This window comes from Argopecten irradians, chromosome 4 (genome assembly GCF_041381155.1).
Source record: "Argopecten irradians isolate NY chromosome 4, Ai_NY, whole genome shotgun sequence".
NCBI classification, from domain to species: domain Eukaryota; kingdom Metazoa; phylum Mollusca; class Bivalvia; order Pectinida; family Pectinidae; genus Argopecten; species Argopecten irradians.
Window position 1 is genome coordinate 36,701,345 of NC_091137.1, and position 25,820 is coordinate 36,727,164.

General features: G+C 36.1%; 1 protein-coding gene across 7 annotated transcripts in view; it reads left to right on the top strand.

Annotated features, from left to right (window-relative positions):
- Window positions 1–25,820, top strand: part of LOC138321519 (myomegalin-like) — a 77,606-nt gene that overhangs the window by 13,177 nt on the left and 38,609 nt on the right. For 5 of the 7 annotated variants that reach the window (XM_069265259.1, XM_069265260.1, XM_069265258.1 and 2 more), the window contains exons 3-18: window positions 946–1,013; window positions 1,479–1,586; window positions 2,528–2,604; window positions 2,853–2,976; window positions 3,150–3,254; window positions 4,160–4,191; window positions 4,571–4,706; window positions 5,644–5,715; window positions 6,945–7,040; window positions 8,074–8,115; window positions 9,190–9,309; window positions 11,932–12,024; window positions 15,009–15,101; window positions 17,807–17,920; window positions 18,771–18,851; window positions 25,552–25,677. In XM_069265259.1, the coding sequence (XP_069121360.1) occupies window positions 946–1,013; window positions 1,479–1,586; window positions 2,528–2,604; window positions 2,853–2,976; window positions 3,150–3,254; window positions 4,160–4,191; window positions 4,571–4,706; window positions 5,644–5,715; window positions 6,945–7,040; window positions 8,074–8,115; window positions 9,190–9,309; window positions 11,932–12,024; window positions 15,009–15,101; window positions 17,807–17,920; window positions 18,771–18,851; window positions 25,552–25,677 (1,487 nt within the window). The remainder of the gene's footprint in view (window positions 1–945; window positions 1,014–1,478; window positions 1,587–2,527; window positions 2,605–2,852; window positions 2,977–3,149; window positions 3,255–4,159; window positions 4,192–4,570; window positions 4,707–5,643; window positions 5,716–6,944; window positions 7,041–8,073; window positions 8,116–9,189; window positions 9,310–11,931; window positions 12,025–15,008; window positions 15,102–17,806; window positions 17,921–18,770; window positions 18,852–25,551; window positions 25,678–25,820) is intronic. The other 2 variants (XM_069265263.1, XM_069265261.1) reach the window with 2 other exon arrangements.

A 25,820-nucleotide genomic window follows, 5' to 3' on the forward strand; every position in this document is an offset into this window, starting at 1 on the left:
ATATGATATAAACCTAGAAGACAATACATATAGGTCAGAGGTGGAGAGTGTCCAACACTTGAATCAAAGCTTGGGTTTAAATATTTAAAGTGACAGCTATTTAGATAAACACTATATAGAAGATGTTGATACTATATAGCACAGCTTTCATGGGAACCATAAACTATCTATAAGCTACAATACTTTATGAGTGTGTTTATCAATAACTAATACTGGCATAGATTTAGAGATGAACCCTTTTGATTCCTGCATTATGACATGATCACAAAAGTGTGGCCCCTTCACTGCTTTCAGAGGGATAATCATGTATGATATCAGACACTCTTTATGATCATCAAGGGATTTTATTGTATTTCACAGTTTATCTGAACATAAACGTGTATATATATCTATCAATACTGTACAATCAAACCCCAGTTTCTGGAAGATGTACAATATACTGTACAAAAAAAGGACAATATACTGTACAAAAAAGGAACTATACCGTACGTATTTGATCCAATATTTGCCCAAGGCGAATGAAAAAAAGGGGCACTTTATAGAACCAAAATTTGGGTTAATCTTTCACAAAATTATTGCAGAGTAAGCCCGTAATCAATCTGCACAGTTTTCATAGTTTCAGTCTGTAGTAATATTTAAGTCAAAATATGAAGTGAAAATTGTTGCCTCAAAAAGTAGAGGGGAGCTTAAAGGGACGGGGGCACCTATTGGGTTGAATACGGTACATGAATTGGTTATCTTAGCTGTTTTCAATTTTATTCATGAACCTTCAAGGTTTAAGATAATAAAAAACATACTTATCTTTTGCTTATAATCTTATATACCAGATCAAGATTCCATAACATCTGAGTTAAAAAGGCAATTTATAAAATTTTATCATCGCAAATTTTATGAAAATGTTTTATTAGTTATTCTTGATAACTAAAAACATCTTTTACCCTGTAGTGGTTGCCAAGACCAGCAATGGAAGGATGTCCCCGATACGAGCCAGGACAATGAAAGAATATGACCAGGTAAATTAAATCGAAAATTGATACTCATAGCACATCAAATTATATATTTATTGACCTGCGTTTAAAATAGAATTGATTATTTTACATCTTATCATACAGTCAACAGAGTTTGTGTTTATACCGTGTTTAAACCTTCCCCATATCCTTTTTAAGCACAAAAAGACTGAAAGTCCAATCAAATTTTAAAGAGGGACCTCATTTTGTCCAAGAAGGACCCCTGGTGCCCATTTATTGTACACCTGTCTGGTGCATAACCTGACATGTATATAAACTCAAGATCCACTTTGTGTAATTGTGTTTTAAAGTATCTTCGTCCATATCATCAACATTGCAGTCAGTTGTTTATACATATTATTTGGTTAAGAATGTAGATGAGAATTAGTTACATTTTCTAGAATTGCATTATTCTGGCATTAATTCTGGTATGAAATGGATAATAAAATTGTATGGTGTATATGTTCACAGCAAATTGCAGTCCTGAAGAAAGAGAACTTCAGTCTGAAGCTGAGGATTTACTTCCTGGAGGAGAGGATGCAGCAGAAATTTGGTGATGGCGAAGATGTGTTTAAAACGGTGGGTTAAATGTTCTGTTCATTATCAAATATATATGGTATTGATTAGAACAAAATAAAAAGACACCCGATTTTAAATTTGAGATTTTTGGTCAAAAAGGCAAAAAAAATTCTGTATCTTGTGTTTTCGAGGCAAACATGAAAAGTAGAAATTGATGCATGTTAATAAAATTTTCTTCCTGCCAGGAAAAGTCAGAAATCAACATAATTTTCCATTTTGGGGCGAAAAGACAAGAATTGAAGGTGCTAATTATGCGTGCCTCACTTTCATCTTTTCATGGTTGACTTGTCATCTTTTTAGGACGAAAGGACAAAACGGTGAAATGACACAAATTAGCCACTGTAGATATGCGTATTCCTAAACTCATTTTGTTTGCTTGGTATAAGTTGTCCTGAAAATTGCTTGCATTGTTTGTACTTCAGTTCACTTTGAAATCCAGAAAAGGTTGACTTTAATATATATATATATATATATGTAACGGCTATATTTACAAGGATATTTTTGGCAACTATTACTACTACTTATTTTATGAGTAGAAAGTATACCACTTTATCTCCTATGGTGCCTGTATCAAAATATGTGTTGGACAGTCTATAGTTGTGCTAACTGTGACTTAGATTGATAATTTTGGCCTGCTGCTTTTGTTCCCCCAATTATTCTATATTGGCACTTTACAGAGTTGTCTGCCCTTACAAATAGGTATTGATTGTGATGTCATGCATGTGTTTGCAAGCGTAACATACTTTGTGGGGAAAAAAACATGAATTTCGCTCACAAATTAATGACATAACAATGGATACCTACCAGCAAGGGAGGCAACTGTGTATTTGGTAGACGGAATACTGCTACATATGACTATTCACGTCAAAACTTTCAACTTTGTGTGAAAAACCATATCACGTTTGATTACTTCTAAAAGTTTGCCTTTACCTTTTGTACAGAACATTGAGCTGAAGGTCGAGTGCGAGAGCCTGAAGCGGGACTTGGCAGAAAAACAGAACTTATTAAAAAAGGCTTCGTTAGTATTTTTTTAGATAATTTACAAGTTAGAACCTGTCAAGCAATACATGTATATGTACTTATTTAAATTTGCTGTATCAGCTTAAAGACTATTTTATACCAGTATATGTTAGTCATCAGAATTAAAAAGGCATCATATATAATGCATCAGAAAAATAAAAAGCAAAAAATGTATATCTTTGATTAAAAAAAATAATTTCAAGGAAGTGTACTTATTAGAGATAAAAATGTAACTGTGACCTGTAGGAATGCGATGGAGAGCTTGTCCAGTAACCACCAATCTGAGATGGCTGTGATCAAGGCACAAGTGGAGAAAGATTTTAAAGACTCTAATAATGAACTGGCATATCAACTAGACTCAGCTCAAAAGGTTGGTGTACCTTTATTTCAATGCAATAAAATCACTGATATTCATTATTCAAATTTGATTTAGTATGATACAGAGAGTGCTTTTCATGTATTAGTCATTTTAAATTTAAACTGAATACAATGTAGATAAAACATTTAAAAAAATGCTTATTACTGTTTTTTTCTTCTAAAAAGTGTCTTGATGAGAAAGAGAACCAGATATTGGAGCTACAAGACCACCTTGATTTGTTGACATCAGAACTTAAACAGGTGCAACAGAAGGGAGATAACTCTATCAAGGTAAATGGTTGTCCATTTTACAGCCAACGTTTGAGGCTGTCTTTACTTTAGGTCTATTTCATTAATAAAACCTTACATGGGTCTGTCAAGTTGAGAGGGATATCTCATACTGAGTGAAAGATTTTTACATAATCAACCCGAGGCTTGCCGAGGGCTGATGGTCAAAATCTGTCACGAGGGTTGAGATATCCCTGCCAACTTGACAGACCCATTTAAGATTCTTTTTCTCCCATACTTTAAGAAGAAATGGTGAAAATTCAGATTATATTAATGTCGCTTTGCGTAAAAATGGTCACAGCATGTAATGATGACATCTCTGTCTAGCGCCTATGAGCTGTCTTTTCCCTATCACGGTAAAAGACAGTTATCTTTTCCCACGCAACCACGGGATAACCCTGTTGAGTATGGGAGAATAAAATATCCAAAATCAATCCTATATACCAATACACGATATCTTTACCATGTTCACGTTAATTTTTTAAGACATATGGTAATACATTGTACATCCGTTTTTTATCTATGTCATTTGATATTTTATAAACTCGCATGTAGTTGCTCATTTTAGCTTTTCCTTTTGTCTGAAGTACAAAACAGTATACACAATGTCGGTACACTATAAAAATTAGTTCCTTTTCTAAAAACTTCAATTTTCCAAACCTGTCTCTATGGTCATTTTCTTCCTTTCTTTGTAGAATAAGGATTGGTCTTGAAATACATCAGAATTCGTTTCAGACATCACAGAGTACATTAGCTTCCATTTTTAGTTTGATATCTTATATTTATGTAACTTTGTTAACGTATTTGCCTCTTCTAGATATTGTTTAAGTGTTCAAAAAAACACAAGAAAAGAAAAAAAATCATCAAAAACAGAAATTCATTGCCTCTTTCTCTTTGTGACTTTACAGGAATTGATGGAGGAATTGGCTGGTAAAAACAGGTAAGTAAATCTGCTGTCCTCTTTCTGCTGTGGTTTCAAATTCACACAACAGTATCTCAACAGATAGTCAGAGATCATATTTAGGGCTAATGACTCTATAGGGATTTTAACAGTGAGGCCTGCATTGTTATAAACCATATAGGAAAACTATAGGGTCTGGTCGTTTATTACTTCAGTCTTCATGTCCATTTTTCCAAATATATTATGAATATTTCACAAACATCAGCGCAGATGGAAAAGTTTAAGCTTAAATTTTGTGTTTTATTTCTTGATAAAATTGTGTTTCATTTGGATTTTTAGTTAGAAACCAAGTAAGTGTTAGATGGAAATTGATTAGTAATGCTTAAGGTGTGAAAAACAAAATATCATTGTGTTCCAGTGAGTTACAACATTTGACTGGTCTGAACATAAAAAACCAGGAAGACATTGAATTGCTACAACAACAGAAAGACCATGCAGAGGATGAGCTGGAGAAACTGGAAAAGGAGCTTGGCAGGAGAGGGAGGGATCTAGAGGTATATACTCAATAAGGGGTTATAATGGAGATCAGTTATGACCTGGGGTTGGGGGACAAACTGAAAAAGGAGATGCTTGGATATAGAAATCAGAGACTTTATTTAGAATACATTTGAAGACAAAGATGCAATTAATGGTGCAAGTGTCTGCAGAGTAATATGTTTTGTTGTTGAAGTCATCTATTTCAAAGACATTAGGAAAATTTCCCATGTTATGAATCAAACTGTGATGCCTATTCATGATCATGTATGCCTATATTTCATGTTAGCATGTAGCATGCAGAAGGAAACAAGAGTTAGTTCCCTTCCTTTGCATTTTATCTATTTTCAGTGTTTGTTTGCAGCATGTATGTTGTGTATAGTTCCAATCAAAAGCTTCAGTTTTAGTTTTGTTAATTGCAAATTTTAATAATTATAGATTGACATGAAATGTTTTGAAATCAGTTTTCATTTCTGTAATTAACGACCTTATTTACATAATGTTGAGAGAAGATGTAAGGCATCCTGGCCACCAAAAAAGCACCATTTTTGGATGTTTTTCTTTGTATAACATAGACTGCATCATATGCAGTAATGTAAACCAACTGTCATCATGTGGGATTTACAAATTTTACGATTAAATTAAAAGCCAAAGTTTATCTCCGCAAATGTATATATACCTAACTTGAAGTGATAGGTAATTCCTTTCAATTTTGAAATCGACAAAAGTGCATCTTCACAAACTTGACATAGAAAATTGCGACATGTAGTAACTTTAAAAGTTTGTTTCCATTAGCTTCCTGTCATTATGATAATGTTGCACGTGTTATGCCTTTTATCAGTTATAAAGCATGAAGCCTAATTGATTCTCGGCACATTTAACAAGCCGAGTATGCTATATGTTGACTTGTTCTGTTGTGATTTTACTGTTTGTTACCTGATCTGTTCTTGCATGTAGCAACTGTCGTGCTTTGTGAAGGACGTAACCCAACTGGATAGCCAGTCGTTCCTACTCAACAGTCACCTCCAGGTTTGTCTCTTCTGACCGAACAATGGTCAGTCTTACTGACCAGTCACATTACAGATCTATTTATACATAGCAATAACACCCTCCCTATATATGGCTATATTTAACACTAAAGCTTACATTTACTGTGATTGTATCTAACAAAAATATCATTTACACTTACTAACATTTCCAAAAAAAGTTGTATGAAAATAATTTTGTTTTGTAATTCTGCAACGATATGAATTTGGCTGAATTTGTATGGTGCAAGTTGATTAAAAAATCATATTCAATATGTATATAACATTAACAACAGGACTATAATATTTACTACTGGTAAGTTAATTATATCCCTATTTCACTAAACTCAAGAAAGTTAAAAGCTAAGATGATGTGGCTTATGAGGGAACAAGCACTTATATTTGCTGGGATATCACTAATCCTTCACATTTAACTTGATTCATATTCATTTGATGATATAAACTCATTTTTAACTAACATGCGTTGATGAATGAGACGTTATTTCATATAAAATTAATGTTTAAAGTCGTCTTTAAAGGTTTTGAGCTGATTACGCTACCAATTGATATTTTATTTAAATCTTTTTCATCGTTGTATACGGTCAGCTGTCAGACTTGTGTGTGTATTATCTATTTCTCTCCAAACTGAGACAAAGTGTGGGTATCCTAGAAAAGAGAAGATGAGTCTGTTTAATGTGTGGATTGATTGCTGTTTATAGTGCATGAACAATAGATAACTTCTATTGAGCTACTCACTCGTTTTAATCAGCACTGATACATATTTACACATGTAGCATGATGTTGTACATATGTTTAGCACAAAACATGTTATTATCATGTACAGTGTATAATAAAAAAAAACCTGAAGATTTAAAAATAATGAACATTTTGCCCCAAAAAAATATACATTGGAACTTGGCAAATCCGCTGTACATGTAAAAGAAAAGAAATCATTGGGAAAAAGAAAGGATGACAATTAATAATCAGAAATTGAATTTGAAATGAATTTCAATATAAAACTTAAGCATGCCATTGATTTTTATGCCCCCGTCATGAAATGGTGTTAACCATGTCCATATGAATTTTGTCCTGAATTGATATGGGCGTGAGGACATTTATGTCTGAGAGTGAATTTGACCCAAAGGACCAGGTTGATGTTTAGCCATAATTGGTTCAAGTATGGCATTTATTATCTATAAATATGATTAACCTAAATGTAATATTTAAATTCAGGATGCTGTCGATGACCAGAATGACGCCATTAAAAAATTGGAGGGAAAGGTGATGGATGGTGAATCGAAACTTAAAGACAAAGATGAAACTATAGGAGTAAGTACTGAGACATAGGTCTGAGGTTTTACATTCATTCACATGTTTTTGTGGTACGGACCATGTCGCTTGAAAGCATCTCTTGTTTTTTATTAACTTCAAGGCAGTCACTTCTGTTCCCAATATTAAAGTCCTGACTTTTCAGGGTCAGTAACTGTGTACAATTGTAAATTTCATCTTCTTGACATTATACACTTAATTGCTAAAAACACTGATCATGATTCCTCTTGTTTTGTATTATTTTTTGTGATAACTTCCGCTTAATCAAAATGATATAAAAACAAGGCAAGTGTATGAAAATATGCTTTATTGTAAGTAGGATAGATCCAATTTATAATGTAGATTTCATTAAACTTCTGTGACTTTTCTGTACTATCTACACGTATATAATTAGCTAAGGGCTGTTCCAGTAAAACATATATGGTAGGGGGGGAAGGCACTTTGAAATTGGGAGACCCACCGATAGAAGTGATTTTCAATTTTGTTGACCCACACACATATCTATTTTTTTGTGAAAGAGACCATGGCATAGAAGCGATTTAATTTTTTATTTAACTCAGATTTGTTTTTGGATTTACACATTTTGATTTCTAGCATCACCAAAGAGTCCTAGGACAAAATTGCACTGTAAATGGTGCAGTGAACTTTTGTTTGATATGCTGCATCTACTACTAAATTTGTATAAGGGTACAATCCTCGTAGAACAAGCGTAAAATCTACTACACATACTGAAGTGTTTCACAAGCATAACATTTTTTTCAATATTTATTTTTGTATTTTTGTAGTCAGGATGACTGAGCAACATTATAAAACATAAAATTTGCATTTTATTTCAAAAGGTCACAAATGCTTCAGATAGACCCACCCACAGAAGGGATTTTATTGAAATGCCACCCTGGCACAGAAGTGATTTTATTTTGAACCCACCATGGCACATACTATTTTTTAAAGTGCCTTCCCTGGGTGCCGTATATGTTTTCCTGGAACAGCCCTAACATAGTTTATTAATGTTTGTTCATATTTTCCATTTTAGAAACTCGAAGACTTGTTAAAAGCTGTGGAAGCCAAACGAAAGGTATTCTCATTGTATATGGTATATGCATTCCTAGTTTCCATTCATGGTCATATGCCTATTGAAATACTGAAGAGGGTTTACCTCATATAGGTCAGCTAAGATTCCTAGCTGCAATATTGTAGCTCAAAAGACTTGTAGACAGAAAATTGTGTCGTCTATATAGCTACAATTGGTGCCCATTACTGGTAATGGAGCAAAGTAATGATTATGCAAACCATTATTAAAACGTATGTATGCATTTTATCGTACTTGTTTTATATCACTTACCTACCAGGAAATAAAACTGAACAGTAAAAAAAATCAAATTCATAAGGAAATTTTTTTTTTACACATATAAGTTTGAAGGTCTTTTCGAAAGAAAATTATACGGCAAGTCAACAAATTGTGAACTTGACGTCTTGTGAGTGGTACGGTAGATATTTAGATTGGTTGTTATGTTTGTTTTTGACAAAAGTAATATGTAAATACATGTTTATGCATAAAATTATTGGAGACCTACAAAAAAGTATAGAAAATTGTGCCTGAATGATTTTCTGAGGCAGTGCTCCACTAGGACACATAAGCACCATTTCGTACTCGGCCGAAAGGTATAGTAGGCCGGGTACATATATTCATTCTACTAATATTCCATATTCTTCAGTTTAATTTCATGTTGTTAGTCATATTACCATGTAGCTGGTTATTTCATGATTTCAGTGTTGTGCTCATGATATTTGAATACAACTAATACTCTTCGTAGTTATATTGCATAATTTGAATTTATTAAATTTTGTTTTCTTGTCCAGATTGCGAAAAATTTTGACAAATAAAAATAGCCTCTATCAGATGATTAGACTTAATACAATTGAAAAGACCTTCTTCATACTTACTGAATTATCTATGAAATTTAATGTTTCGTAAAATTGCTTTTATTATTTTTCATCATATTCTTTATCATGTTTATATCCTTATGAATGCCATAAAGTCCTGTATCGTCTATATTCCTTGTATAAAGAGTAGTGGGGTACCTATACCATGCTTGATTTTATAGAATTATACTTTGTTTATTATACAAAAATTTCTATTTATCTGTAGGATATGGAAAACGCTTTAATGGAAACAAAAGATAAGTTGCTTCAGGAGCGGAGCACTTCAGAAAAAAGGGACAAAACTATTAAAGGTTTCACAGCTCTCATCAGTGGCAAATCAAAGGAGGTAGGTTGAATGGTATTCTGCTATTTGGTGAAGGCCGATGAAAAAAATATACAGCCATAAAATTCTCATGAACCCCAACAGGACTATGCATGGAAACGCAAAGAGTTGATTACATAATCCACCAAATATCCACTGACTTGGCCATGTATGTCGTATGCCACATAATCCACCATGATTTGACATCGGTATTCAATGACATGACATCAGGATTCATGTGACGCCATGATTTGACATCAGTAAACAATGACATGACATCAGGATTCATGTGACGCCATGATTTGACATCAGTAAACAATGAAATGACATCAGGATTCATGGGACGCCATGATTTGACATCGGTTAACAATGAAATGACATCAGGATTCATGGGACGCCATGATTTGACATCAGTTAACAATGACATGACATCAGGATTCATGTGACGCCATGATTTGACATCGGTAATCAATGACATGACATCAGGATTCATGTGACGCCATGTTTTGACATCAGTTATCAATGACATGACATCAGGATTCATGTGACGCCATGATTTGACATCAGTAAAGAATGACATGACATCAGGATTCATGTGACGCCATGTTTTGACATCAGTTATCAATGACATGACATCAGGATTCATGTGACGCCATGATTTGACATCAGTAAAGAATGACATGACATCAGGATTCATGTGACGCCATGATTTGACATCAGTGACCAATGACGTGACATCAGAATTCATGTGACGTCATGATTTGACATCGATAAACAATGAAATGACATCAAGATTCATGTGACGCCATGTTTTGACATCAGTTATCAATGACATGACATCAGGATTCATGTGACGCCATGATTTGACATCAGTAAAGAATGACATGACATCATGATTCATGGGACGCCATGTTTTGACATGGGAAAACAATGACATGACATCAGGATTCGTGTGACGCCATGATTTGACATCGGTGACCAATGACGTGACATCAGGATTTATGTGACGCCATGATTTGACATCGGTGACCAATGACGTGACATCAGGATTCATGTGACGCCATGATTTGACATCAGTAAAGAATGACATGACACCAGGATTCATGGGACGCCATGTTTTGACATCAGTAATCAATGACATGACATCAAGATTCATGTGACGCCATTATTTGACATCAGTAATCAATGACATGACATCAGCATTCATGTGACGCCATGATTTGACATCAGTGACCAATGATGTGACATCAGAATTCATGTGACGTCATGATTTGACATCGATAAACAATGACATGACATCAAGATTCATGTGACAACATGTTTTGACATCAGTAATCAATGACATGACATCAAGATTCATGTGACAACATGTTTTGACATCAGTAATCAATGACATGACATCAAGATTCATGTGATGCCATGATTTGACATAAGTAATCAATGACATGACATCAAAATTCATGTGACGTCATAATTTGACATCAGTGACCAATGATGTGACATCAGAATTCATGTGACGTCATGATTTGACATCGATAAACAATGACATGACATCAAGATTCATGTGACAACATGTTTTGACATCAGTAATCAATGACATGACATCAAGATTCATGTGACACCATGTTTTGACATCAGTAATCAATGAAATGACATCAAGATTCATGTGATGCCATGATTTGACATCAGTAATCAATGACATGACATCAAGATTCATGTGATGCCATGATTTGACATCAGTAATCAATGACATGACATCAAGATTCATGTGATGCCATGATTTGACATCAGTAATCAATGACATGACATCAGCATTCATGTGATGCCATGATTTGACATCAGTAATCAATGACATGACATCAAGATTCATGTGACACCATGTTTTGACATCAGTAATCAATGAAATGACATCAAGATTCATGTGATGCCATGATTTGACATCAGTAATCAATGACATGACATCAGCATTCATGTGATGCCATGATTTGACATCAGTAATCAATGACATGACATCAGCATTCATGTGATGCCATGATTTGACATCAGTATTCAATGACATGACATCAAGATTCATGTGATGCCATGATTTGACATCAGTAATCAATGACATGACATCAAGATTCATGTGATGCCATGATTTGACATCAGTAATCAATGACATGACATCAAGATTCATGTGATGCCATGATTTGACATCAGTAATCAATGACATGACATCAAAATTCATGTGACGTCATAATTTGACATCGATAAACAATGACATGACATCAAAATTCATGTGACGTCATAATTTGACATCAGTAATCAATGACATGACATCAAGATTCATGGGACGCCATGATTTGACATCAGTAATCAATGACATGACATCAAGATTCATGTGACACCATGTTTTGACATCAGTAATCAATGACATGACATCAAGATTCATGGGACGCCATGATTTGACATCAGTAATCAATGACATGACATCAGGATTCAAGGATGTTTTGGACATGATTTATAAAATATCATATGAAATAAGTACTCACTTGATGAAGATTCATTTAGCTATAAAATTTCAAGTTAACAAGGTTAACTTAGTCAATTTTTAGCATTTAATGATATAAGATTACAATCTACAATCATTTTGTCTTTTTAATCTAGATTGAAGGTCTAGTAGAGAAATTAAAAGTGAAAGATGCTGAGATGAAGAAGATGCAGGATGAGTTTCAGGAGGCTGCTGAACAACAACAGAAGGTAGGAATTTTATATAAAACTGACCAGAAGGGGATAGCGAAGCTATTATTCATTATTGTTATTAAATTATACTTTATATTTAATTCCATTGATGATTAATCATTATTGTTGATGTTACTCTTTTGTTACCCAACTGTCAATGTAAAGGTTAATAATGTAGTTTTTTCTGTTTGTTCATCTTGAAAGTTGATAGAAATCATTACAAACTTGCAGGAAATATACTGATTGGTCAATAGATTGTTGACTGGTGAAATGCACATAATTGTACATGTCCAGAAAACCTGTGTCCAGTCCCAAATTTTCTTGTGATTAGAAATAAAAGCATCATTCTAAGGTTGTGAAGAAGAAAGAAAATGTTTACAGTAATATTTATTTTGGTGCCATCAAAGTTTAGTGAAAATTATTCTTGAATAACGTAGCCCTAAGATTGTATATTCACAATACATTGTACTTCTATCAAAAACATACAGAAAATGCAATAAGCACAATCGTATTTCACCCCAACATACAGGATATGTACATTTACAATATTCGATAGATTTGAAATTAGAGTCCGCCTAAACAGAAGGGAAAAAAACATAATTAAACTCCGTTTTCGTATTTAGAAAGGCTAACCCGGTGTATCTTCTTTGGCAAAAGTTTTATGTGAATATTCACTGTAATGGTATCAAAATGTCTTGGGTAATGTATGGTGTACTGTCGATTAGTCCCACCTGCCGGAGATTGTGACATCATATTTTGACGTGATATTTGTGACGCCACAATCAACAGAAGATAGACTATTCGACTGTAAAGTATACTTAACACATATCGTTTTGGTATTTTGAAACAGATTAGTCAAGAATTGTTGACTGTTGACTATAAAATAGCATTTCAAATCTGCTCATCCTAGATTGAAATGTAACTGTTTCAGAAATGCTAGGAAAAAATGAAAGCTTGCATTCACAGCAATCATTTGCATGCAATATTGATTTCAGCATGACATTTGTTTTAACCTATGCTTTATGTACATGTGTGTGTGTATTATAGTAAGATGTAAAATTCAGATCTACCGCCAACTCGCTCATGGCCAAAAAGTTAGAACTCATCAGTTGGTTGATTGATTTTGTTCAAACTAGGTCAGTTGATATATCATGTATATGTATGATATGGATGCCCATTATTTTATACATCAAAAGATTTGACATCAGTTATAGTTGAAACATAAGAGAGGTCAAATTTCCCCATATTTAACTCAAAATTAATATTGTTATATTGTCATATTAGTAGTTTTGAAGAGTGGCAGATACAAGCATCATGTTTTCAAAACATTCTGTTGCCATGGTTGTAAAAAAAAAAATCTAAATAAAAAAAAAATAATAATAACATAGGAAATAATTGCTGTACGGAACATTTGTGAACATGATTGGTATTGAAGGTATTGAAGGATGACAAATACAATCGTATTTTCAAAAAATAGCATGTCACATTATTACCATGGTTTCAAATGAGGAGTAGCATGGATTATTGGCTAGTTTTTAGCTTACAGTTCTAGCTTCAAAAGAATTCTCAGTATTTTTAAAGTATAGATGATTGATATTTTACCCTAAGGATGAACATGAATTGCCTCCCTTACCATGACACGACCATCTCAAATCTACTTTTGGTTAATGTTACGTGAACCTTATGCCTAATCACACTGTAATTTTATGGTCGAGGCGTAGCTGAGAAAGTTATTAATATAATTTCAAAGTAGTTTTTCCATATATTGTGAAATATTCACAGGAACAATATTAGCCCTCTATCATATTATCAGCTTAATTAAGCTTTTGGCACCAAAAGTTTTCAAAGTTTTGATTAAAATGGAATTAAAGTATAAATAAACATTTTACGATGGCCATGGCCAGTGAGCTTGGCAATAATTGATTGAACTTGTCCTACTGAGTTTGTACTCTTAAACATTATCCTCTGCTCTATTTGTACTGTAGTAAGTAGTGCTGTGTCATAACTGTTGTTTATATAAATCTAATCAATGGACTCAAGTGTTTTATATTTATGTTTAAGTACAACCTACATTGTGTTAGTATTGGAGAACAAGCTGACAGGATGCCAATTTGTTTGACATTTATCCAGTTTTATAATTAAGTATTTTTTTCTGAATTTTAAACCCCTTCCATGAATGAGGTGGTGGAGGCAAATATATACATAATAGTGTTACACATGTCCATCCAGTCCTGTCCTGTTTTCAGATCGTCTACTAAATATTAAAGCAATTGTAACTTCGTGCTCCTAATAGCCTTCTTATATATATCTAAAAAAAAAAAAAAAAGGCTTCAAAGATTACATGGTAAAGGTGTGATGATCGATTTATCTATAAGTTCTAGCTTTCCTTCTAAACTTAAGCATGACACTTCATTAATAGAATCCTTCCCTACCTATCATTCACCCCTGAAGACACATTTCGACTCCTCCAGTTCAAACAACTGGAATAGTTCATTATGGATATTCAGTGGTGAATGAGTTAAACTTACCAAAAGTTAAAGGTGACATCCAAAAAATCAAAACGGTAGTAACAACTATTTCTTGTAATCAGGTTCTAGACCGCCTCTTTGTACCTATAAGAACATGAAAGACAGCATCAAAAGTAAAGACATGAACTTCAGCAGCATTAGACAAATGAATTGATTATAAAATATTTAGTGTTTTGTTGGTATATTTTGTATATGTTTTGTATTGTCAATGCTCATCCTCACCAAAATGGATTTTGAAAATTTGTGGGTACCTACCTAAAAAAGAAACATATCAAAATACCATAGAAATGCCTGTATCATTCCAAACTTTTAAAAAAGTTACAAGCTATTGATTAGTTTTTGATTTGTTGAAAGTTCTTATTATACTTTAAACATTGGTTTCAAAATCCATTTTGGAAGGATGTGTTTTGAATGAGTGTCATTGCCTGTTCACTGTTTTAACGTTGTTGTACCGTTCCTGCATGTCTATATAAGGAGTTAGACTACCAGCATGAACAGCTGACAGTGCTGGAGCAGACAGAAGCCAACATGAAGGTTCGCCTGGCTGAACAGGAGGACGAACTAGAGGTAATCGGGTGTACATATAACACCTTTTTACTGGTGGTGGTCTATCAGAATACTAATGAATAGGTTATTTCATGGGTGATATATAAAATTAAATGATTTACTCCAGGCAGCCATCTCGGATTTTGATAGTTAAAGTTTGTTATAGCTAGCGCATTTCTCAGAAAGTGATGAATAGATCTGTCTAAAATATTGTATGTAGACCCCCCCCCCCAAACCCCCCATATATATATCAAAGGTGAGGTGAGAAAAGAAGAGTTGTTTACAACATAAACATGAAGTTGACTGAAAGGAGTCAAGCTCATCCATGCAAAGTCTAAGGTTAATATTGCTTTTCTGATGAGCATTATCTTATTACATTAGGAAAGACTAACCTGGCGTTTTGTCGATGACGATGGGTCACAGGTCAATGTCGTAGGGTAGAGTCAAGGTCACTTGATTGTTGCATTGTGATATCATTATTATAAAGCTGTTTAGAATTAGTTATGACTTCATAAAGTGAAGTTGTTTTGAATTAAGCAAGGAGTTCGCTGACTTCTGCTTGGAATTAAACATATTGTTTAAATTACTTCAATTTGCATATATATATATATATATTGATCTAGAATTTCAGTAGTGTCTGATACCCAACTGATGGGCCAGTCATTTAGTGGGGCCAGCTTCCTGACTTCTTAGTTTTCTAGTTTTCTGAGTATTCTAGCTTTCTTCTACCTTCTAAGCTTGTCACTCCCACCTTCTTAACTTGGCACATCCTTAAATGACCATGGCTGTTAAAGGACATAAAACAAAATCTTCATGTATAATAAAACTTTGCCTTTTCACATAATCTTAACATTTTGATAAGATTTTGTTAGTACAACAGTCTAGAATAATAAAAATGTTTTTTTGGAGTGGGGGGGGGGGACTGTTTCAGTTTTTGATGCTAAAGTTCTGAATCATTGCATGACTATGTTCACATCCATTTATTTTTCACAGTTTTGTTTTGCATGAGTAAATTGTTTGAAAATTGTGAAGTCTTGTGTGGGAAGTCTGTGCATAGAAAAAAATCTTTGGGAAAACTTTTTTTTTTTTTGTATTCTGCTTATATTTGGCACAATTTCATATTTTGTTATGTTTGAAATTTGGGGGAAAAAGAATATAGTTTTCTATTATTTGTACTAAGATTAAATTTGTTAAATTTGTATTTTAATTGAATTGCCTACTGACACAATACTTAGTTAACTGTATATTCATACTGCTTTAATCCAGTGTATGACTGGAGACTATATATATTTAGGACTGGAAAATATAAGGTGTTGTTATTGACATAGTACGTTTAAATCTCCTTTTGTCAGAAGCAAAAGCAACAGTCCAACTTAGTAATCAATTCACAAAAATATTGCACCTTTTCTGATGTTTCTTTTCAGTCGAATCTTATTTTGGTTGTAAACAGAATTAAAATTTGAATAATTTGTCCACCTGCTGTGTCCCTGAAAAAATCTAAATTTTAGTCGAAATGTCAATACCTTTACATATCAGGATTCACCCTAATCTCCCTGATAATCCAGGGGATTAAGTGGCTTTGGTCTCTATTCTATGTCTTAATCCAGTAATCAAAAGTGAGTGAAGCACAGGTTAATGAGTATTAGATTCTTATCTATAGCAATCACTTGTACCACAAACAAAACTTATCCTCATGGTCCTCGATTAGCGGCATTGTTCAACTCTGAGGGGCCACGCCAAGGGGAAGTCAATAGAATTAATATGTATTATACAAATGTATTTAGTATTATATATAAATGTGTATCTGCAAAAAAATCTAGATAACAAAAACAGGCTCTTTATTTTTGTTGTGTTCATACCAAAGCTTTGGTTGCTAATTTTGTAAGGAAGATTTAAAAAAATTTGAATATTGATTAAATGTAATACTGTAGTTTAAAAAAAAAAAACCTGGTTGACCAATTGTTTCACCCCATTCGTGGCCTCTATAAGACACCAGTGGTATATGGAGAGATAATTACATCCCAGTAGTGGTAAATCTGTAATCCTAAGACAGATTGATTAACAATTAGTGATAAATTATTCATCAGCTAACGCCCCACACCTAGCTGGCCACTTGTGCACATAACACAACCTATAGAACAGGCCATTTAATTAAGTCATGCAGGTAGTGGAAGGCCGCACTTCCATATATAGCTCTGATTGGCCGAACCACTGATGCAGAAATGTAACTTTGGAAAGCAAAATTCAAACTATTACTATAATGAAGATCTTGGATTACATTGGACATATTTCAGTTTTTCTTTCTAGTGGTTTCATTCAAGACTTATATATGGGATTGACATTGTTCACATTGCATGCTGCGACTTTCTAATTCGGTTATGATTTTTAGTATCAGCTAGTGCACCAAATTGCTGGAGGCATATATGTGATGACGGCTTAGACTTTGGATAAAAATTAACTTTATTCTATTGAAAAAAATTCTTAAAAAGTGAAACAAAGTGATTCATACATGTGTTTCTTAGGAAATGTGAAAAATGAAGAAAGAAAAAGTATTTAGGGGCTAATTACTACACACCTGCACAGTGTGTAACTTGAGTAGGAAAAAAAAATCGGTTGGAATAGCCATTTTACCAGTAGTTAAGATGGAGGGAATTTGGGATGAGGTTATGTGGGATGAAGAACGAACCCTACTGGGACTAGAGGACGATTATATTCTCTACTCACAGAAACTCACACGCTCACTCGCTCGCAAGGAAGGCGAACTGGAGGAGTTTATGGGATTCAAAGAACTGCTTAGTAAGGCACAGAATGCACTTCAGCAGAGCGAGGACGCTGTGGAGGTAAATATTTGGTTACTTATTTAGCAACGAATACAATGTAATATGTACAATAAAATTATAGTTTGGCGGAGTTGCCGATGATCAATTTCCTAATGCATGTACACTGGATTGTATAGGTTTACAAAGATTGAAAAATAAGCACATTTCTGTACGTTTTACTGAATAATTTACTTCTATCAAAGTGAGGAAAGAGGGTTATTTCACATTTCTTATTCTGCCTGAGAAATAAATCTACAGGATATCAGGTAAATAAGTTATGAGCATCCTTCCTTTGTGTACTGGAGTAGCTTAACTGTTGAATAATTAACAGTCGCCGTAGTTCTTCATGATGCTGAAGTTCAGCCGAGATCTGGTAATGAAATGCAGCCTAACCATAATTCAACATGACCATTGTTTCACCTCGAGTCTTTCGAGTTCAAGTTCAGTTTACTGTTTAAAGATATCTAACATTTAGCCTGGACTGACAAGACTTAGAGGCTGAAAGTTAAACAAGGTCTTTGAGTTTTATGAATTTTGAGTTTCAAGTAAAAGGAACTTTGAAAAGATTAATAGCTTTTTACTCCGTATTAACTTTATTTTCATTATATTGAAATTCATATACTTTTAGTCTGGCAAGTTTATCATATATAATGTACAGTAGAAACATGTGATCTACTGGGACAGGGGCTACAGGTATATAGATTTATTTAATGGTCAAATGTTCCTCCCCAGCTAAGTTATGACATTTTCTGGGTTGTGTATAATCAACCCCTTTCAATTTATATTTCAAGCATCTTCATTTAACAAGATATGTATAGTAACTTGAGTTATGTATGGTAACTTGAATAAAATATTTTTTGGTTTTGTACAGGTCGTTCAGGACCAGCTTAAGAAAGACCGGGTACCGTCACATCCCTCATCAGCCCAAAGCAGTCCCATGAAGCATTATAAGGTAAGAATACTTTACTATGACATCTTATTATCAATTGTCTATTAACATTGCTTAAACTAGACTATTAATTTCAAAGAATTTTATTAATAAATATAAAAGGTATTAGAGCAGGCATTGCCTACATAGGTCTTCTCCCTAAATAATGTCCAAGTAGCCCAGATAAAGTTTGAAGGTGTCTGCAGGCATACATGAAGAATAAAGGGAGATGGGATGACTGGTTTGCCTGTTGTCGTATAATGTGACAGGATGGGAGATGGGATGACTGGTTCGCCCGTTGTCAGTATAATGTGACATGGGATGACTGGTTTGCCGTTGTCAGTATAATGTGACAGGATGGGAGTGGGATGACTGGTTTGCCGTTGTCAGTATAATGTGACAGATGGGAGATGGGATGACTGGTTTGCCTCGTTGTCAGTATAATGTGACAGGGATGGGGAGATGGGATGACTGGTTTGCCTGTTGTCAGTATAATGTGACAGGATGGAGATGGGATGACTGGTTTGCCGTTGTCAGTATAATGTGACAGGATGGGAGATGGGATGACTGGTTTGCCGTTGTCAGTATAATGTGACAGGATGGGAGATGGGATGACTGGTTTGCCCGTTGTCAGTATAATGTGACAGGATGGGAGATGGGATGACTGGTTTGCCCGTTGTCAGTATAATGTGACAGGATGGGAGATGGGGATGACTGGTTTGCCTGTTGTCAGTATAATGTGACAGGATGGGAGATGGGATGACTGGTTTGCCTGTTGTCAGTAATCATATAATGTGACAGGATGGGAGATGGGATGACTGGTTTGCCGTTGTCAGTATAATGTGACAGGATGGGAGATGGGATGACTGGTTTGCCTGTTGTCAGTATAATGTGACAGGATGGGAGATGGGATGACTGGTTTGCCTGTTGTCAGTATAATGTGACAGGATGGGAGATGGGATGACTGGTTTGCCGTTGTCAGTATAATGTGACAGGATGGGAGATGGGATGACTGGTTTGCCGTTGTCAGTATAATGTGACAGGATGGAGATGGGATGACTGGTTTGCCTGTTGTCAGTATAATGTGACAGGATGGGAGATGGGATGACTGGTTTGCCGTTGTCAGTATAATGTGACAGGATGGGAGATGGGATGACTGGTTTGCCTGTTGTCAGTATAATGTGACAGGATGGGAGATGGGATGACTGGTTTGCCAGTTGTCAGTATAATGTGACAGGATGGGAGATGGGATGACTGGTTTGCCCGTTGTCAGTATAATGTGACAGGATGGGAGATGGGATGACTGGTTTGCCTGTTGTCAGTATAATGTGACAGGATGGGAGATGGGATGACTGGTTTGCCTGTTGTCAGTATAATGTGACAGGATGGGAGATGGGATGACTGGTTTGCCTGTTGTCAGTATAATGTGACAGGATGGGAGATGGGATGACTGATTTGCTCGTTGTCAGTATAATGTGACAGGATGGGAGTTGGGATGACTGGTTTGCCTGTTGTCAGTATAATGTGACAGGTTGGGAGATTGGATGACTGGTTTGCCAGTTGTCAGTATAATGTGACAGGATGGGAGATGGGATGACTGGTTTGCCTGTTGTCAGTATAATGTGACAGAATGGGAGATGGGATGACTGGTTTGCTCGTTGTCAGTATAATGTGACAGGATGGGAGATGGGATGACTGGTTTGCCTGTTGTCAGTATAATGTGACAGGATGGGAGATGGGATGACTGGTTTGCCAGTTGTCAGTATAATGTGACAGGATGGGAGATGGGATGACTGGTTTGCCAGTTGTCAGTATAATGTGACAGGATGGGAGATGGGATGACTGGTTTGCCAGTTGTCAGTATAATGTGACAGGATGGGAGATGGGATGACTGGTTTGCCTGTTGTCAGTATAATGTGACAGGATGGGAGATGGGATGACTGGTTTGCCTGTTGTCAGTATAATGTGACAGGATGGGAGATGGGATGACTGGTTTGCCTGTTGTCAGTATAATGTGACAGGATGGGAGATGGGATGACTGGTTTGCCGTTGTCAGTATAATGTGACAGGATGGGAGATGGGATGACTGGTTTGCCTGTTGTCAGTATAATGTGACAGGATGGGAGATGGGATGACTGGTTTGCCTGTTGTCAGTATAATGTGACAGGATGGGAGATGGGATGACTGGTTTGCCTCGTTGTCAGTATAATGTGACAGGATGGGAGATGGGATGACTGGTTTGCCTGTTGTCAGTATAATGTGACAGGATGGGAGATGGGATGACTGGTTTGCCTGTTGTCAGTATAATGTGACAGGATGGGAGATGGGATGACTGGTTTGCCGTTGTCAGTATAATGTGACAGGATGGGAGATGGGATGACTGGTTTGCCGTTGTCAGTATAATGTGACAGGATGGGAGATGGGATGACTGGTTTGCCGTTGTCAGTATAATGTGACAGGATGGGAGATGGGATGACTGGTTTGCCTGTTGTCAGTATAATGTGACAGGATGGGAGATGGGATGACTGGTTTGCCTGTTGTCAGTATAATGTGACAGGATGGGAGATGGGATGACTGGTTTGCCTGTTGTCAGTATAATGTGACAGGATGGGAGATGGGATGACTGGTTTGCCTGTTGTCAGTATAATGTGACAGGATGGGAGATGGGATGACTGGTTTGCCTGTTGTCAGTATAATGTGACAGGATGGGAGATGGGATGACTGGTTTGCCTGTTGTCAGTATAATGTGACAGGATGGGAGATGGGATGACTGGTTTGCCTGTTGTCAGTATAATGTGACAGGATGGGAGATGGGATGACTGGTTTGCCGTTGTCAGTATAATGTGACAGGATGGGAGATGGGATGACTGGTTTGCCTGTTGTCAGTATAATGTGACAGGATGGGAGATGGGATGACTGGTTTGCCTGTTGTCAGTATAATGTGACAGGATGGGAGATGGGATGACTGGTTTGCCCCGTTGTCAGTATAATGTGACAGGATGGGAGATGGGATGACTGGTTTGCCCGTTGTCAGTATAATGTGACAGGATGGGAGATGGGATGACTGGTTTGCCTGTTGTCAGTATAATGTGACAGGATGGGAGATGGGATGACTGGTTTGCCAGTTGTCAGTATAATGTGACAGGATGGGAGATGGGATGACTGGTTTGCCTGTTGTCAGTATAATGTGACAGGATGGGAGATGGGATGACTGGTTTGCCTGTTGTCAGTATAATGTGACAGGATGGGAGATGGGATGACTGGGTTTGCTGTTGTCAGTATAATGTGACAGGATGGGAGATGGGATGACTGGTTTGCCTGTTGTCAGTATAATGTGACAGGTGGGAGATGGGATGACTGGTTTGCCTGTTGTCAGTATAATGTGACAGGATGGGAGATGGGATGACTGGTTTGCCTGTTGTCAGTATAATGTGACAGGATGGGAGATGGGATGACTGGTTTGCCTGTTGTCAGTATAATGTGACAGGATGGGAGATGGGATGACTGGTTTGCCTGTTGTCAGTATAATGTGACAGGATGGGAGATGGGATGACTGGTTTGCCTGTTGTCAGTATAATGTGACAGGATGGGAGATGGGATGACTGGTTTGCCGTTGTCAGTATAATGTGACAGGGGGAGATGGGATGACTGGTTTGCCTGTTGTCAGTATAATGTGACAGGATGGGAGTGGGATGACTGGTTTGCCTGTTGTCAGTATAATGTGACAGGATGGGAGATGGGATGACTGGTTTGCCTGTTGTCAGTATAATGTGACAGGATGGGAGATGGGATGACTGGTTTGCCTGTTGTCAGTATAATGTGACAGGATGGGAGATGGGATGACTGGTTTGCCGTTGTCAGTATAATGTGACAGGATGGGAGTTGGGATGACTGGTTTGCCTGTTGTCAGTATAATGTGACAGGATGGGAGATGGGATGACTGGTTTGCCTGTTGTCAGTATAATGTGACATGGGATGGGAGTTTGTGGATGGAGATGCTGGTTTGCCCGTTGTCAGTATAATGTGACAGGATGGGAGATGGGATGACTGGTTTGCCTGTTGTCAGTATAATGTGACAGGATGGGAGATGGGATGACTGGTTTGCCTGTTGTCAGTATAATGTGACAGGATGGGAGATGGGATGACTGGTTTGCCTGTTGTCAGTATAATGTGACAGGATGGGAGATGGGATGACTGGTTTGCCAGTTGTCAGTATAATGTGACAGGATGGGAGATGGGATGACTGGTTTGCCTGTTGTCAGTATAATGTGACAGGATGGGAGATGGGATGACTGGTTTGCCAGTTGTCAGTATAATGTGACAGGATGGGAGATGGGATGACTGGTTTGCCTGTTGTCAGTATAATGTGACAGGATGGGAGATGGGATGACTGGTTTGCCAGTTGTCAGTATAATGTGACAGGATGGGAGATGGGATGACTGGTTTGCCTGTTGTCAGTATAATGTGACAGGATGGGAGATGGGATGACTGGTTTGCCCGTTGTCAGTATAATGTGACAGGATGGGAGATGGGATGACTGGTTTGCCCGTTGTCAGTATAATGTGACAGGATGGGAGATGGGATGACTGGTTTGCCCGTTGTCAGTATAATGTGACAGGATGGGAGATGGGATGACTGGTTTGCTCGTTGTCAGTATAATGTGACAGGTTGGGAGATGGGATGACTGGTTTGCCTGTTGTCAGTATAATGTGACAGGATGGGAGGTGCTTGATCTGTGTCTGTGGTGGCATGATTCAGTGAGTTAGCACTATAAAAAGGGGGCAAGGGTTTCACTTTTACAAAGAGTCATGACACAAACATACTACATTGTCCCAAAACATTCACACAAATCTCAGATGCAACACTCCCAATACAAAGTAGTCCATCCACAAATGACCCTGGCTGTTGATAGGATGTTAATCTAACCACACAACCAATCAAAACTCTTGTTATATCATAGACCTTTTGTCTATCCACTTAACCAACCAAAACTCCTGTTATATCATAGACCTATTGAAGCTTTATGCTAAAATTTGGCTTCTAAAGCAATCATTGTTTGCTGTAAAATACATATAATAGTATGATGGCAATGTCCTAATATATATATACTTTTATAATGCTGTTTTGTCATATTTGTGATAGAGTTTATTCCACAATTTGAAATTGTTCAGTGGTCAAAATGTATTACTAATAAATTTAAAACTTACCCATAAATCTTAATGTCACAGATTTTTCCAGACTCTTTTAATCATTCTTAGATTACTCATTTTTGTTTATGGGTCTTGCTATGAGGTAGAATAATGCATTCAAATCAATATTTAAACCATGCTTTGGTATTCATTCATGTTTAATTTAAATACGGTGGTTCCCAAATTAGTACAAATGTGAAATGTCTATTCTTTCAGTTCAAGAATTTGGCATGTATCTTTAATTTACAATAATGTTAATGAGCTTTGGATTTTGTCTCATTTTTTCACACATGTATGTGGATACCCCTGTAGTGGGTTTTATAGTAACAGTTATATATACATGTGGTGTTAATGCCATAATGAACAAATCAGTTTTAAAGATTGTTTTTAGTTGTGTGTGATTTTGATTTTTTTTTGGGGGGGGGGGGGCTTAACAATGTACATGGCTATACAGTACCTGTTAACAAAAACACACAGCTTGAGGTCCTACATATGCATCGGAGTAATCAGAATATGTTAATGTTGTGCTTTGTGACACTAAAAAAAAATCCTTCTTAGGTCAAGGTCACTGCAAGGTTACAACTGTGAAGCGGAGGTTTAGCGGGTTTTTTCTATCTCAAGGTCACTGTAAAGTTACACCTTTAAAGTAGAGGTTTGGCAGTGTCTTTCTATGTCAAGGTCACTTAAGGTCACTATGGGGTTACACCTTTGAAGTGGATGTTTGGAAGGTTCTTTCTATGTCAAGGTCACTGTAAGGTTACAGCTGTAAAGTTGAAGTTATATATTTCCTCTTAGGTGAAGGTCACAAAGTCATGTGATATGAACATGTGTATGAAAACCACAATAACCCATTTGATTTGCGACAGATGATAATTAAGAGACAACAGCAGATCTCTGAGGTGGTGAGATGTGTGCTGTTAATTACAACATCAAGTATATATCTATTGTAAAGGGACGTCAGTGAAGGGGCGATACAGTTATGTTAATAGGGCACTAACTGTCCATTTAATGGCTACCTTTTCATCACACTGATCTCTTAATATTGGATTAGTTGAATTATAAAACTGGTATAAAGTTCAACATGTTTAGACCAATATCAAGATCAATATGATAGGGAGATATTAAATACAAATAGTGAACCAAGTAACTTACTTGTTGGCATGGTGTATAATATTTTTCTTTGATAAAAGCTGTTACAATTTTTGTATCAGGGCTGGATGAATGTTAATGTACTGCAATAGTTTTAGTATTCTTACACTGGGAATAATTGATAATATGTTTAAATTAAATGTGGTATGGCTGGTTATTTTTGCAGGGATGATATTTTTTACAATTTTGTGGGTCATCGCCATGGTCACGAAAATTTGATTCATGAAATGTTATAGTTGAATTTTCTCGTTTATGGCCTCAATCATGAATATTTCAACCCGCATAAATATTAGGCTATATCGCTTGTCGGAAATTTAATTGGCCGATATCGAGTCATGATGTTAGCTGATTTCTATATTTGAGTTAATGTCTGTTCTTTAATGTAGGACATGTTGGACGAGTCACAAAGATTAGTGAATGAGAAAGACAGCACCATCCAACAGCTGAACGACGCTCTCAGAGACAAAGACAAACAGCTGCGTACTTGTATGGGCATCTTTGACACTCCAAAGGTCTGTACCATTCAAAGTTTATCACATCAACTGCCTGGTATACTGAGTGACTTTGCCCATGTACTATGTTAACATCTGTCACCTGTATAATTTTCACTGACCATACTGATCAGGTCATGACAAAAACAATGTACTGACATCAG